General features: G+C 44.5%; 1 protein-coding gene across 2 annotated transcripts in view; it reads right to left on the bottom strand.

The window, feature by feature from the left end:
- Window positions 1-9,578: 9,578 nt before the first annotated feature.
- The window catches only part of LOC109876465 (fibronectin), a 31,566-nt gene continuing 26,400 nt past the window's right edge, over window positions 9,579-14,744 (bottom strand). For both annotated transcript variants that reach the window (XM_031813641.1, XM_031813642.1), the window contains 7 exons: window positions 14,244-14,710; window positions 13,604-13,742; window positions 13,225-13,389; window positions 12,898-13,023; window positions 11,293-11,399; window positions 11,076-11,177; window positions 9,579-10,959 (listed from right to left, as the gene is read on the bottom strand). In XM_031813641.1, coding sequence (XP_031669501.1) covers window positions 10,870-10,959; window positions 11,076-11,177; window positions 11,293-11,399; window positions 12,898-13,023; window positions 13,225-13,389; window positions 13,604-13,742; window positions 14,244-14,710 — 1,196 coding nt within the window. In that variant the 3' untranslated portion in view covers window positions 9,579-10,869. The remainder of the gene's footprint in view (window positions 10,960-11,075; window positions 11,178-11,292; window positions 11,400-12,897; window positions 13,024-13,224; window positions 13,390-13,603; window positions 13,743-14,243; window positions 14,711-14,744) is intronic.

The raw sequence follows: 14,744 nt of genomic DNA on the forward strand, positions 1-14,744 counted from the left end.
ACACACATTACCCTAAAATGTTGAAGTGGAATTGTTTTTCAATTATATATTTTACACATTTAAAAAGGAGCGATGTCTTGAGTATTCAACCACTTATGGAAGTTCAGGAGTAAAAATATGCACTAGTGGCATGGACTTTGAGTGCACTAATAGTGCCCAACATGATTTTTGAATGACTACCTCATCTCTGTACCCCATGTACAATTACCTCTAAGGTCTCGCATTGAATTTCCAAAAGATTCAACCAGAAAGACCAGGGAGGTTTTCCAATGCTTTGCAAAGGGCACCTATTGGTAAATACAATTCCAAGACCTTGAATATCTCTGAGCATGGTGATGTTCTTAATTACATTTTGGATGGTGTATCAATACACCCAGTCACTACAAAGATACAGGCGTCCTTCCTAACTCAGTTGCTGGAGAGGAAGGAAACCGCTCAAGATTTCACCCACAAGGTCAACTGGGACTTTTCTACAGTTAGTTTATTGGCTGTGATAAGAACTGGGGACGGATCAACAATGTTGATGGCGTGAAAAGGAAGCCTGTACTGGAATATATTTTCCTCTCCAACATGCATCCTGTTTGCACCAGTAATACTGCAGTAACTTTTGGTCCTGAATACAAAGTGTTATATTTGGGGCATATCCAACACATTACTGAGTACCACTCTCCATATTTTCTAGCATAGTGGTGGCTGCATCATGGTCTGGTTATGCTTGTAATTGTTAAGGACTGGGGTGTTTTTCAGGATAAAGACGGGAGCTAAAGCACAGAAAATCCTTAACCTGGTTGTCTGCTTTCCACCAGACACTGGGAGATGAATTCACCTTTCAGCAGGACTAAAACCTAAAACACAAGGCCAAGTCTACACTGGAGTTGCTTACCCAGAAGACAGTGAATGTTCCTGAATGATCGAGTTACAGTTTTTACATAAATCTACTTGAAGATCTATTTCAAAATGTAAATGGTTGTCGAGCAATGATCAACAACCAACTTGTCAGAGTTTGGAGAATAAAAAATAAAAAAAATGTACAAATGTCATACAATCCAGGTGTGGAAAGCACTTGGAGACTTACAGCTGTACATTGCTGCCAAAGGTGATTCTAACGTGTATTGACTCAGGGGTGTGAATACTTATGTGAAGAAAATTTTTTTTCACTTTGTCGTTCTGGGGTATTTGTGTGTAGATGGGTGAGACATCTATCTAATCTGTGTTGAATTCAGGCTGTAACACAACATGTGGAATAAGTCCAGCAGGATATGAATACATTCTGAAGGAATAAGTCCAGGGGTATGAATACATTCTGAAGGAATAAGTCCAGGGGTATGAATACATTCTGTTGGAATAAGTCCAGGGGTATGAATACATTCTGAAGGAATAAGTCCAGGGGTATGAATACATTCTGAAGGAATAAGTCCAGGGGTATGAATACATTCTGAAGGAATAAGTCCAGGGGTATGAATACATTCTGAAGGAATAAGTCCAGGGGTATGAATACATTCTGAAGGAATAAGTCCAGGGGTATGAATACATTCTGAAGGAATAAGTCCAGGGGTATGAATACATTCTGATGGAATAAGTCCAGGGGTATGAATACATTCTGTTGGAATAAGTCCATGGGTATGAATACATTCTGTTGGAATAAGTCCAGGGGTATGAATACATTCTGCAGGAATACGTCCAGGGGTATGAATACATTCTGATGGAATAAGTCCAGGGGTATGAATACATTCTGATGGAATAAGTCCAGGGGTATGAATACATTCTGAAGGAATAAGTCCAGGGGTATGAATACATTTTGAAGGAATAAGTCCAGGGGTATGAATACATTCTGAAGGAATAAGTCCAGGGGTATGAATACATTCTGAAGGAATAAGTCCAGGGGTATGAATACATTCTGAAGGAATAAGTCCAGGGGTATGAATACATTCTGAAGGAATAAGTCCAGGGGTATGAATACATTCTGAAGGAATAAGTCCAGGGGTATGAATACATTCTGAAGGAATAAGTCCAGGGGTATGAATACATTCTGAAGGAATAAGTCCAGGGGTATGAATACATTCTGTTGGAATAAGTCCAGGGGTATGAATACATTCTGTTGGAATAAGTCCATGGGTATGAATACATTCTGTTGGAATAAGTCCAGGGGTATGAATACATTCTGCAGGAATAAGTCCAGGGGTATGAATACATTCTGTTGGAATAAGTCCAGGGGTATGAATACATTCTGCAGGAATAAGTCCAGGGGTATGAATACATTCTGTTGGAATAAGTCCAGGGGTATGAATACATTCTGCAGGAATAAGTCCAGGGGTATGAATACATTCTGTTGGAATAAGTCCAGGTGTATGAATACATTCTGAAGGAATAAGTCCAGGTGTATGAATACATTCTGCAGGCACTGCAGTGATTCAGACGCAGTCCACACAAAAACAACTGATCTCTAGTTTATACTGACAGATTTGGATGAGGATTTATTTTATTATGTTACGTAGATTTACACTGGTGCATCAATCTATGTATAAACAGTTATTCAAGAAACAAAGGCAATTCATGAGGTTCTTTTCAACTTCATCAAAACAAGGGAATCTCCATCAAACTTTGGCACCTTTTAGTACAAAAATAAAACCAGAACAAAGTCGACACCCCAGGTCTCACATTCACACAACAATGCTGTGATTAAAGGGATAAATAAAATGCATTAAAGAGTTTCAAAATTACAACAACTCAGTGTCAATCACACAGGCAGTGCTACCCCTGTCTACACAGAGGCTACAGAAAAAGCTAAATGATTTCAAACACTTGTCGACATGGCAACTACACCAACATTCTCTCAAAACAGTGCTTTTGATTTCAGACAGTTTTAGATTTTATAGAAGTAAAAAATAATAATAATAAATGATTAGGACAAACGGTAATACTGGACAGGTAGTCTTGGAAATGTATAATTTGTAAAAGACAAGCACATCTGAACTGTTAACAAGCACTTCAAACACATACCTTCAGGGACAGGGGAAGATTTTAATCTCTTTAATGCACGAACACAAGGAATGTTCCTTTGGACCTCTTAAGTGTCTCAAAGGGAAATGACAACAGACAACTTAACCAACATCCTGAAAGTGTGCAGGGGGTTCTCTTAAGACTAGGAAGGCATGGACCTACAGTATGTAGGTGTGTTAGATATGGTTAAGGGAAATGACAACAGACAACTTAACCAACATCCTGAAAGTGTGCAGGGGGTTCTCTTAAGACTAGGAAGGCATGGACCTACAGTATGTAGGTGTGTTAGATATGGTTAAGGGAAATGACAACAGACAACTTAACCAACATCCTGAAAGTGTGCAGGGGGTTCTCTTAAGACTAGGAAGGCATGGACCTACAGTATGTAGGTGTGTTAGATATGGTTAAGGGAAATGACAACAGACAACTTAACCAACATCCTGAAAGTGTGCAGGGGGTTCTCTTAAGACTAGGAAGGCATGGACCTACAGTATGTAGGTGTGTTAGATATGGTTAAGGGAAATGACAACAGACAACTTAACCAACATCCTGAAAGTGTGCAGGGGGTTCTCTTAAGACTAGGAAGGCTTGGACCTACAGTATGTAGGTGTGTTAGATATGGTTAAGCTGATCAGTAAGGCTCCGATGTGTTAGTTAGGTCTGTCTCTGACTGGACAGGGCGACCTCCTCTTCAAGGAGACTTGGCAGACCATGGGTAAGGAAGAGGATATTGATCTTTTACTCCAGGGGATTCTGGGGGATGTGTCCTTCTGCCAGTGCGTCTGCCAGTAGTTCAGGTCGAAGGCATTCGATGGGGCACTGGATGTTCTGCAGAAGGAGACAGACAGACAAGAGGTCAGTATGGGTCCAACCTCAGCATGGGGATTTCAAGTTCTAATCCAACACATTTTCTCAGTCTTTTGAGAGCGTAGTCTATGACTCACCACTTTGCGTAGTGTGTTGGTGGGGTCCCTGTATCGGACGGGCTGCAGCAGACTAGAGTCAACCTCAGCACCTGGTCTACGACAGTTCTCACAACGCCAGCCCTGAGAGGAGGACAAGCATTACATTTACACACGTTGGTCATTCAGCAGGTGCTTGTCCAAGTTGCATTCAACTAAGGTCGGTAAGACAAGCATAGCCATTGGCAGTAGAAGTGACCTGTTGTCCTCCGTAGCAGGTGCAGGTACAGATGGCTCCCAGGTATTCTTTCTGCCACTGGTTACCAATCTGGTACATCTTCCCATCGTCATAGCAGGTGGACTCATCTGTAAACACACACACAGGAGAGGGAATCACACACACAGGCAGACATGCAGGAGGTCACACAGGCAGACATGGAGGAGGTCACACAGGCATACATTGTTGAGGTCACACAGGCAGACATTGATGAGGTCACACAGGCAGACATTGATGAGGTCACACAGGCAGACATTGATGAGGTCACACAGGCAGACATTGTTGAGGTCACACAGGCAGACATTGTTGAGGTCACACAGGCAGACATTGATGAGGTCACACAGGCAGACATTGATGAGGTCACACAGGCAGACATTGAGGAGGTCACACAGGCAGACATTGATGAGATCACACAGGCAGACATGGATGAGGTCACACAGGCAGACATTGATGAGGTCACACAGGCAGACATTGATGAGGTCACACAGGCAGACATTGATGAGGTCACACAGGCAGACATTGATGAGGTCACACAGGCAGACATTGATGAGGTCACACAGGCAGACATTGATGAGGTCACACAGGCAGACATTGATGAGGTCACACAGGCAGACATTGAGGAGGTCACACAGGCAGACATTGATGAGGTCACACTGGCAGACATTGATGAGGTCACACAGGCAGACATTGATGAGGTCACACAGGCAGACATTGAGGAGATCACACAGGCAGACATGGAGGAGGTCACACAGGCAGACATTGATGAGGTCTCACAGGCAGACATTGATGAGGTCACACAGGCAGACATTGATGAGGTCACACAGGCAGACATTGATGAGGTCACACAGGCAGACATTGATGAGGTCACACAGGCAGACATTGAGGAGGTCACACAGGCAGACATTGATGAGGTCACACAGGCAGACATTGATGAGGTCACACAGGCAGACATTGAGGAGGTCACACAGGCAGACATTGATGAGGTCACACTGGCAGACATTGATGAGGTCACACAGGCAGACATTGATGAGGTCACACAGGCAGACATTGAGGAGATCACACAGGCAGACATGGAGGAGGTCACACAGGCAGACATTGATGAGGTCTCACAGGCAGACATTGATGAGGTCACACAGGCAGACATTGATGAGGTCACACAGGCAGACATTGATGAGGTCACACAGGCAGACATTGATGAGGTCACACAGGCAGACATTGAGGAGGTCACACAGGCAGACATGGAGGAGGTCACACAGGCAGACATTGATGAGGTCACACAGGCAGACATTGATGAGGTCACACAGGCAGACATTGATGAGGTCACACAGGCAGACATTGAGGAGATCACACAGGCAGACATGGAGGAGGTCACACAGGCAGACATTGATGAGGTCTCACAGGCAGACATTGATGAGGTCACACAGGCAGACATTGATGAGGTCACACAGGCAGACATTGGAACTGTATTGTGTTGTATTCTGACATGCTGCCAGAGAAGTTCTGTATTCTTCCTTTAATATCCAAACAAGTGCAGGTGGTGACTGATGTTAAAGTGCTACTTACGTGGTTCACACTTGAACTCTCCCTTCCCGTTGCCCAGGCAGGTGCAGCTCATCATGGGGCCCTTCTCCTCCTGACGCTCCCATTTCTCCCCGATACGGTAGTTGTTACCTCCATCATGACACCACTCTGTTGATGGACAGGGAGCGCGAGAGAGGGGGGAGATATAGAGAACAAAAAAAAGGTCAGACCTGTTGCATAACATCCGACACTGTCTCCCAGCCCCTAGATTGGTGTAACCAATATGGCAACCATTACACCCATCCAGTCAGGTGGCAAGGGATCAATAAAGTTTCTTAAATTGCATTGAAGAGGTAGTTAAATACTCACTAGAGGAGTCACATCGGAAGTGTCCACTGCCTAGTCCCAGACATCTGCACCACAGCTTGAAGCCCGTCTCAGACATGCGCTCCCACTCGGTCCCAACGTCATGGTAGGTCGCTGTGAAGGTGTCGTAGCACGAGTCCTTATCTGTGCCGGTGGAACCCTCTGTCACTACAGGCGGAAGAGAGGGGGTTAATTTCACCACAAAATCACAGGCTAAGCTGTGTAAGTAAACACCTATCTATGAACTTTCTGAACTATATTTTCTGACCGTGGAACAGCATGACTCAAAACAACATCAGGATTCACTCATACCATCTATTCTATAGGTTAAATGTCAGTACTGATCCTAGATCAGTTGTCATAGTCACTGCTGGTTCCTTACGGGTGTTGCCGGCGGTGACACCCATGAAATAAACTGTTTCTTGAGAAATCCTGTGGAGTGTGTGTGTGTGTGTGTGTGTGTATATGCAAACACTATTTTACGTTATAGCTATATTAAGCTGAAAGTCGGGGACTGACTACTACACTAACATGGAATTGTTTTATGATGGTCATACCATGGACCATTTGGCTATTTGAATTTTAGGATGCTTCTATGTATCAAAAATATTAAGTTTTGAAATTGCCCCTTACTATTGTAGCTCATAGAAACACATTGAGTAACACATAAATGGCTTAGACAGTCTTAGACCGTTTTCATTGTTGGCCAGAAGACCGTAAAAACACCAGAATCTGCACCAAGTGATTTTAATCTAAGAAATGTTTCCAAGTATTCCCACGCATAATAGAAAAAGGTAAGCTAGGTTTGAAGTGGTTTAAGTGCAGAAAATATGTTTTGGGAGATTAACACCTTTTAAACTACCTCCATACTTTAATTAATTTGTATGGGTTACCTTTAGATGAGTCCTGTGACACTTGTGGGGGGTCGTAGAGAACACCTTCCACTGCAGATGGTTGACATACAATGCCTTCAGAAAGTATTCACACCCCTGTACCTTCCCACATTTTGTTACAGCCTGAATTTAAAATGGATTAAATTGACCAGGTTTTTTTTGTCACTGGCCTACACACATTACCCTAAAATGTTGAAGTGGAATTGTTTTTCAATTATATATTTTACACATTTAAAAAGGAGCGATGTCTTGAGTATTCAACCACTTATGGAAGTTCAGGAGTAAAAATATGCACTAGTGGCATGGACTTTGAGTGCACTAATAGTGCCCAACATGATTTTTGAATGACTACCTCATCTCTGTACCCCATGTACAATTACCTCTAAGGTCTCGCATTGAATTTCCAAAAGATTCAACCAGAAAGACCAGGGAGGTTTTCCAATGCTTTGCAAAGGGCACCTATTGGTAAATACAATTCCAAGACCTTGAATATCTCTGAGCATGGTGATGTTCTTAATTACATTTTGGATGGTGTATCAATACACCCAGTCACTACAAAGATACAGGCGTCCTTCCTAACTCAGTTGCTGGAGAGGAAGGAAACCGCTCAAGATTTCACCCACAAGGTCAACTGGGACTTTTCTACAGTTAGTTTATTGGCTGTGATAAGAACTGGGGACGGATCAACAATGTTGATGGCGTGAAAAGGAAGCCTGTACTGGAATATATTTTCCTCTCCAACATGCATCCTGTTTGCACCAGTAATACTGCAGTAACTTTTGGTCCTGAATACAAAGTGTTATATTTGGGGCATATCCAACACATTACTGAGTACCACTCTCCATATTTTCTAGCATAGTGGTGGCTGCATCATGGTCTGGTTATGCTTGTAATTGTTAAGGACTGGGGTGTTTTTCAGGATAAAGACGGGAGCTAAAGCACAGAAAATCCTTAACCTGGTTGTCTGCTTTCCACCAGACACTGGGAGATGAATTCACCTTTCAGCAGGACTAAAACCTAAAACACAAGGCCAAGTCTACACTGGAGTTGCTTACCCAGAAGACAGTGAATGTTCCTGAATGATCGAGTTACAGTTTTTACATAAATCTACTTGAAGATCTATTTCAAAATGTAAATGGTTGTCGAGCAATGATCAACAACCAACTTGTCAGAGTTTGGAGAATAAAAAATAAAAAAAATGTACAAATGTCATACAATCCAGGTGTGGAAAGCACTTGGAGACTTACAGCTGTACATTGCTGCCAAAGGTGATTCTAACGTGTATTGACTCAGGGGTGTGAATACTTATGTGAAGAAAAAACATTTTCACTTTGTCGTTCTGGGGTATTTGTGTGTAGATGGGTGAGACATCTATCTAATCTGTGTTGAATTCAGGCTGTAACACAACATGTGGAATAAGTCCAGCAGGATATGAATACATTCTGAAGGAATAAGTCCAGGGGTATGAATACATTCTGAAGGAATAAGTCCAGGGGTATGAATACATTCTGTTGGAATAAGTCCAGGGGTATGAATACATTCTGAAGGAATAAGTCCAGGGGTATGAATACATTCTGAAGGAATAAGTCCAGGGGTATGAATACATTCTGAAGGAATAAGTCCAGGGGTATGAATACATTCTGAAGGAATAAGTCCAGGGGTATGAATACATTCTGAAGGAATAAGTCCAGGGGTATGAATACATTCTGAAGGAATAAGTCCAGGGGTATGAATACATTCTGATGGAATAAGTCCAGGGGTATGAATACATTCTGTTGGAATAAGTCCATGGGTATGAATACATTCTGTTGGAATAAGTCCAGGGGTATGAATACATTCTGCAGGAATACGTCCAGGGGTATGAATACATTCTGATGGAATAAGTCCAGGGGTATGAATACATTCTGATGGAATAAGTCCAGGGGTATGAATACATTCTGAAGGAATAAGTCCAGGGGTATGAATACATTTTGAAGGAATAAGTCCAGGGGTATGAATACATTCTGAAGGAATAAGTCCAGGGGTATGAATACATTCTGAAGGAATAAGTCCAGGGGTATGAATACATTCTGAAGGAATAAGTCCAGGGGTATGAATACATTCTGAAGGAATAAGTCCAGGGGTATGAATACATTCTGAAGGAATAAGTCCAGGGGTATGAATACATTCTGAAGGAATAAGTCCAGGGGTATGAATACATTCTGAAGGAATAAGTCCAGGGGTATGAATACATTCTGTTGGAATAAGTCCAGGGGTATGAATACATTCTGTTGGAATAAGTCCATGGGTATGAATACATTCTGTTGGAATAAGTCCAGGGGTATGAATACATTCTGCAGGAATAAGTCCAGGGGTATGAATACATTCTGTTGGAATAAGTCCAGGGGTATGAATACATTCTGCAGGAATAAGTCCAGGGGTATGAATACATTCTGTTGGAATAAGTCCAGGGGTATGAATACATTCTGCAGGAATAAGTCCAGGGGTATGAATACATTCTGTTGGAATAAGTCCAGGTGTATGAATACATTCTGAAGGAATAAGTCCAGGTGTATGAATACATTCTGCAGGCACTGCAGTGATTCAGACGCAGTCCACACAAAAACAACTGATCTCTAGTTTATACTGACAGATTTGGATGAGGATTTATTTTATTATGTTACGTAGATTTACACTGGTGCATCAATCTATGTATAAACAGTTATTCAAGAAACAAAGGCAATTCATGAGGTTCTTTTCAACTTCATCAAAACAAGGGAATCTCCATCAAACTTTGGCACCTTTTAGTACAAAAATAAAACCAGAACAAAGTCGACACCCCAGGTCTCACATTCACACAACAATGCTGTGATTAAAGGGATAAATAAAATGCATTAAAGAGTTTCAAAATTACAACAACTCAGTGTCAATCACACAGGCAGTGCTACCCCTGTCTACACAGAGGCTACAGAAAAAGCTAAATGATTTCAAACACTTGTCGACATGGCAACTACACCAACATTCTCTCAAAACAGTGCTTTTGATTTCAGACAGTTTTAGATTTTATAGAAGTAAAAAATAATAATAATAAATGATTAGGACAAACGGTAATACTGGACAGGTAGTCTTGGAAATGTATAATTTGTAAAAGACAAGCACATCTGAACTGTTAACAAGCACTTCAAACACATACCTTCAGGGACAGGGGAAGATTTTAATCTCTTTAATGCACGAACACAAGGAATGTTCCTTTGGACCTCTTAAGTGTCTCAAAGGGAAATGACAACAGACAACTTAACCAACATCCTGAAAGTGTGCAGGGGGTTCTCTTAAGACTAGGAAGGCATGGACCTACAGTATGTAGGTGTGTTAGATATGGTTAAGGGAAATGACAACAGACAACTTAACCAACATCCTGAAAGTGTGCAGGGGGTTCTCTTAAGACTAGGAAGGCATGGACCTACAGTATGTAGGTGTGTTAGATATGGTTAAGGGAAATGACAACAGACAACTTAACCAACATCCTGAAAGTGTGCAGGGGGTTCTCTTAAGACTAGGAAGGCATGGACCTACAGTATGTAGGTGTGTTAGATATGGTTAAGGGAAATGACAACAGACAACTTAACCAACATCCTGAAAGTGTGCAGGGGGTTCTCTTAAGACTAGGAAGGCATGGACCTACAGTATGTAGGTGTGTTAGATATGGTTAAGGGAAATGACAACAGACAACTTAACCAACATCCTGAAAGTGTGCAGGGGGTTCTCTTAAGACTAGGAAGGCTTGGACCTACAGTATGTAGGTGTGTTAGATATGGTTAAGCTGATCAGTAAGGCTCCGATGTGTTAGTTAGGTCTGTCTCTGACTGGACAGGGCGACCTCCTCTTCAAGGAGACTTGGCAGACCATGGGTAAGGAAGAGGATATTGATCTTTTACTCCAGGGGATTCTGGGGGATGTGTCCTTCTGCCAGTGCGTCTGCCAGTAGTTCAGGTCGAAGGCATTCGATGGGGCACTGGATGTTCTGCAGAAGGAGACAGACAGACAAGAGGTCAGTATGGGTCCAACCTCAGCATGGGGATTTCAAGTTCTAATCCAACACATTTTCTCAGTCTTTTGAGAGCGTAGTCTATGACTCACCACTTTGCGTAGTGTGTTGGTGGGGTCCCTGTATCGGACGGGCTGCAGCAGACTAGAGTCAACCTCAGCACCTGGTCTACGACAGTTCTCACAACGCCAGCCCTGAGAGGAGGACAAGCATTACATTTACACACGTTGGTCATTCAGCAGGTGCTTGTCCAAGTTGCATTCAACTAAGGTCGGTAAGACAAGCATAGCCATTGGCAGTAGAAGTGACCTGTTGTCCTCCGTAGCAGGTGCAGGTACAGATGGCTCCCAGGTATTCTTTCTGCCACTGGTTACCAATCTGGTACATCTTCCCATCGTCATAGCAGGTGGACTCATCTGTAAACACACACACAGGAGAGGGAATCACACACACAGGCAGACATGCAGGAGGTCACACAGGCAGACATGGAGGAGGTCACACAGGCATACATTGTTGAGGTCACACAGGCAGACATTGATGAGGTCACACAGGCAGACATTGATGAGGTCACACAGGCAGACATTGATGAGGTCACACAGGCAGACATTGTTGAGGTCACACAGGCAGACATTGTTGAGGTCACACAGGCAGACATTGATGAGGTCACACAGGCAGACATTGATGAGGTCACACAGGCAGACATTGATGAGGTCACACAGGCAGACATTGAGGAGGTCACACAGGCAGACATTGATGAGATCACACAGGCAGACATGGATGAGGTCACACAGGCAGACATTGATGAGGTCACACAGGCAGACATTGATGAGGTCACACAGGCAGACATTGATGAGGTCACACAGGCAGACATTGATGAGGTCACACAGGCAGACATTGATGAGGTCACACAGGCAGACATTGATGAGGTCACACAGGCAGACATTGATGAGGTCACACAGGCAGACATTGAGGAGGTCACACAGGCAGACATTGATGAGGTCACACTGGCAGACATTGATGAGGTCACACAGGCAGACATTGATGAGGTCACACAGGCAGACATTGAGGAGATCACACAGGCAGACATGGAGGAGGTCACACAGGCAGACATTGATGAGGTCTCACAGGCAGACATTGATGAGGTCACACAGGCAGACATTGATGAGGTCACACAGGCAGACATTGATGAGGTCACACAGGCAGACATTGATGAGGTCACACAGGCAGACATTGAGGAGGTCACACAGGCAGACATTGATGAGGTCACACAGGCAGACATTGATGAGGTCACACAGGCAGACATTGAGGAGGTCACACAGGCAGACATTGATGAGGTCACACTGGCAGACATTGATGAGGTCACACAGGCAGACATTGATGAGGTCACACAGGCAGACATTGAGGAGATCACACAGGCAGACATGGAGGAGGTCACACAGGCAGACATTGATGAGGTCTCACAGGCAGACATTGATGAGGTCACACAGGCAGACATTGATGAGGTCACACAGGCAGACATTGATGAGGTCACACAGGCAGACATTGATGAGGTCACACAGGCAGACATTGAGGAGGTCACACAGGCAGACATGGAGGAGGTCACACAGGCAGACATTGATGAGGTCACACAGGCAGACATTGATGAGGTCACACAGGCAGACATTGATGAGGTCACACAGGCAGACATTGAGGAGATCACACAGGCAGACATGGAGGAGGTCACACAGGCAGACATTGATGAGGTCTCACAGGCAGACATTGATGAGGTCACACAGGCAGACATTGATGAGGTCACACAGGCAGACATTGGAACTGTATTGTGTTGTATTCTGACATGCTGCCAGAGAAGTTCTGTATTCTTCCTTTAATATCCAAACAAGTGCAGGTGGTGACTGATGTTAAAGTGCTACTTACGTGGTTCACACTTGAACTCTCCCTTCCCGTTGCCCAGGCAGGTGCAGCTCATCATGGGGCCCTTCTCCTCCTGACGCTCCCATTTCTCCCCGATACGGTAGTTGTTACCTCCATCATGACACCACTCTGTTGATGGACAGGGAGCGCGAGAGAGGGGGGAGATATAGAGAACAAAAAAAAGGTCAGACCTGTTGCATAACATCCGACACTGTCTCCCAGCCCCTAGATTGGTGTAACCAATATGGCAACCATTACACCCATCCAGTCAGGTGGCAAGGGATCAATAAAGTTTCTTAAATTGCATTGAAGAGGTAGTTAAATACTCACTAGAGGAGTCACATCGGAAGTGTCCACTGCCTAGTCCCAGACATCTGCACCACAGCTTGAAGCCCGTCTCAGACATGCGCTCCCACTCGGTCCCAACGTCATGGTAGGTCGCTGTGAAGGTGTCGTAGCACGAGTCCTTATCTGTGCCGGTGGAACCCTCTGTCACTACAGGCGGAAGAGAGGGGGTTAATTTCACCACAAAATCACAGGCTAAGCTGTGTAAGTAAACACCTATCTATGAACTTTCTGAACTATATTTTCTGACCGTGGAACAGCATGACTCAAAACAACATCAGGATTCACTCATACCATCTATTCTATAGGTTAAATGTCAGTACTGATCCTAGATCAGTTGTCATAGTCACTGCTGGTTCCTTACGGGTGTTGCCGGCGGTGACAATCTCCTCCAGGATCTTGTGTTTGAGTGCCCCCTTCAGGGCCTCTACGATAACGTTGTAGGAGGCTCCGCTGGTCAGGCCGATCAGAGTGGCACTGGTGGAGGTACCAGGCAGACGCATCTGAGACAGGAGGGAGAGAGAGGAGATGGAAGGAGAGAGAGGGAGAGAGATGGAGAGAGATGGAGGGAGAGAGAGGAGATGGAAGGAGAGAGAGGTAGAGAGATGGAGGGAGAGAGGAGATGGAAGGAGAGAGAGGGAGGGAGAGAGAGGAGATGGAAGGAGAGAGAGGGAAGGAGAGAGATGGAGGGAGAGAAGATGGAAGGAGAGAGAGGGAGAGAGAGGGAGGGAGAGAGAGGAGATAGAAGGATAGAGATGGAAGGAGAGGAAGGGAGGGACAGAGAGAGAGATGGAAGGAAGGAGAGAGAGAGATAAAAGGAAAGAGAGAGATGGAAGGATAGAGAGATTGGGAGAGATGAATGGGAATGAGAGGTGTAGACCATCATTATAAATAAGAATTTGTTCTTAACTGACTTGGCTAGTTAAATAAAGATTACACTTTTAAAAAGTGTCTCTTAGATGTGTCTTTATATGTGTGTGTGTGTGTGTGCCGTAACCTCTCACCTGGAACATCTTCTCGTTGACGTGTGTCAGAGGGTTGCAGGACACCAGGTACTCTGAACTCTGCTTGTAAGGCTTCCAGGCGATGGTGGTCTGGGTCTGGGCCTCCTGAGGGATTCCTGTGTCCTTCTCTGGAAAACCAAAGGGAGAGCCACCAGGCACGTTCACGCTCACCACCGGCACCCTGCGCCCCTCCGAGTCCGGAAGGGGCACAAACACCAGGGGTGTCTGGCCATTCCCATAGGGTGTCTGGCCATTCCCATAGGGAGTCTGGCCGTTCCCATAGGGTGTCTGGGGTTTCTGGTTGTTGTACTCAGTGTACTCCACGTTCTGGCCCTGGCCCCCCAGGGTGTCTAGGCCGTTGTTACCTACTACTGTTGGGACACGGCTCTCCTTTTCTTCAGGCACGTCCAGGTGGTCGTAGCCTCCGGGGCGGTTGGGGAGTGGCAGTGTAAGCAGGGATTCACGTTCTGGCCGGGAGAGAGGGGTTAGGAAGCAAGCGAG

This window comes from Oncorhynchus kisutch, unplaced genomic scaffold (genome assembly GCF_002021735.2).
Source record: "Oncorhynchus kisutch isolate 150728-3 unplaced genomic scaffold, Okis_V2 Okis05a-Okis16b_hom, whole genome shotgun sequence".
Lineage (NCBI taxonomy): Eukaryota > Metazoa > Chordata > Actinopteri > Salmoniformes > Salmonidae > Oncorhynchus > Oncorhynchus kisutch.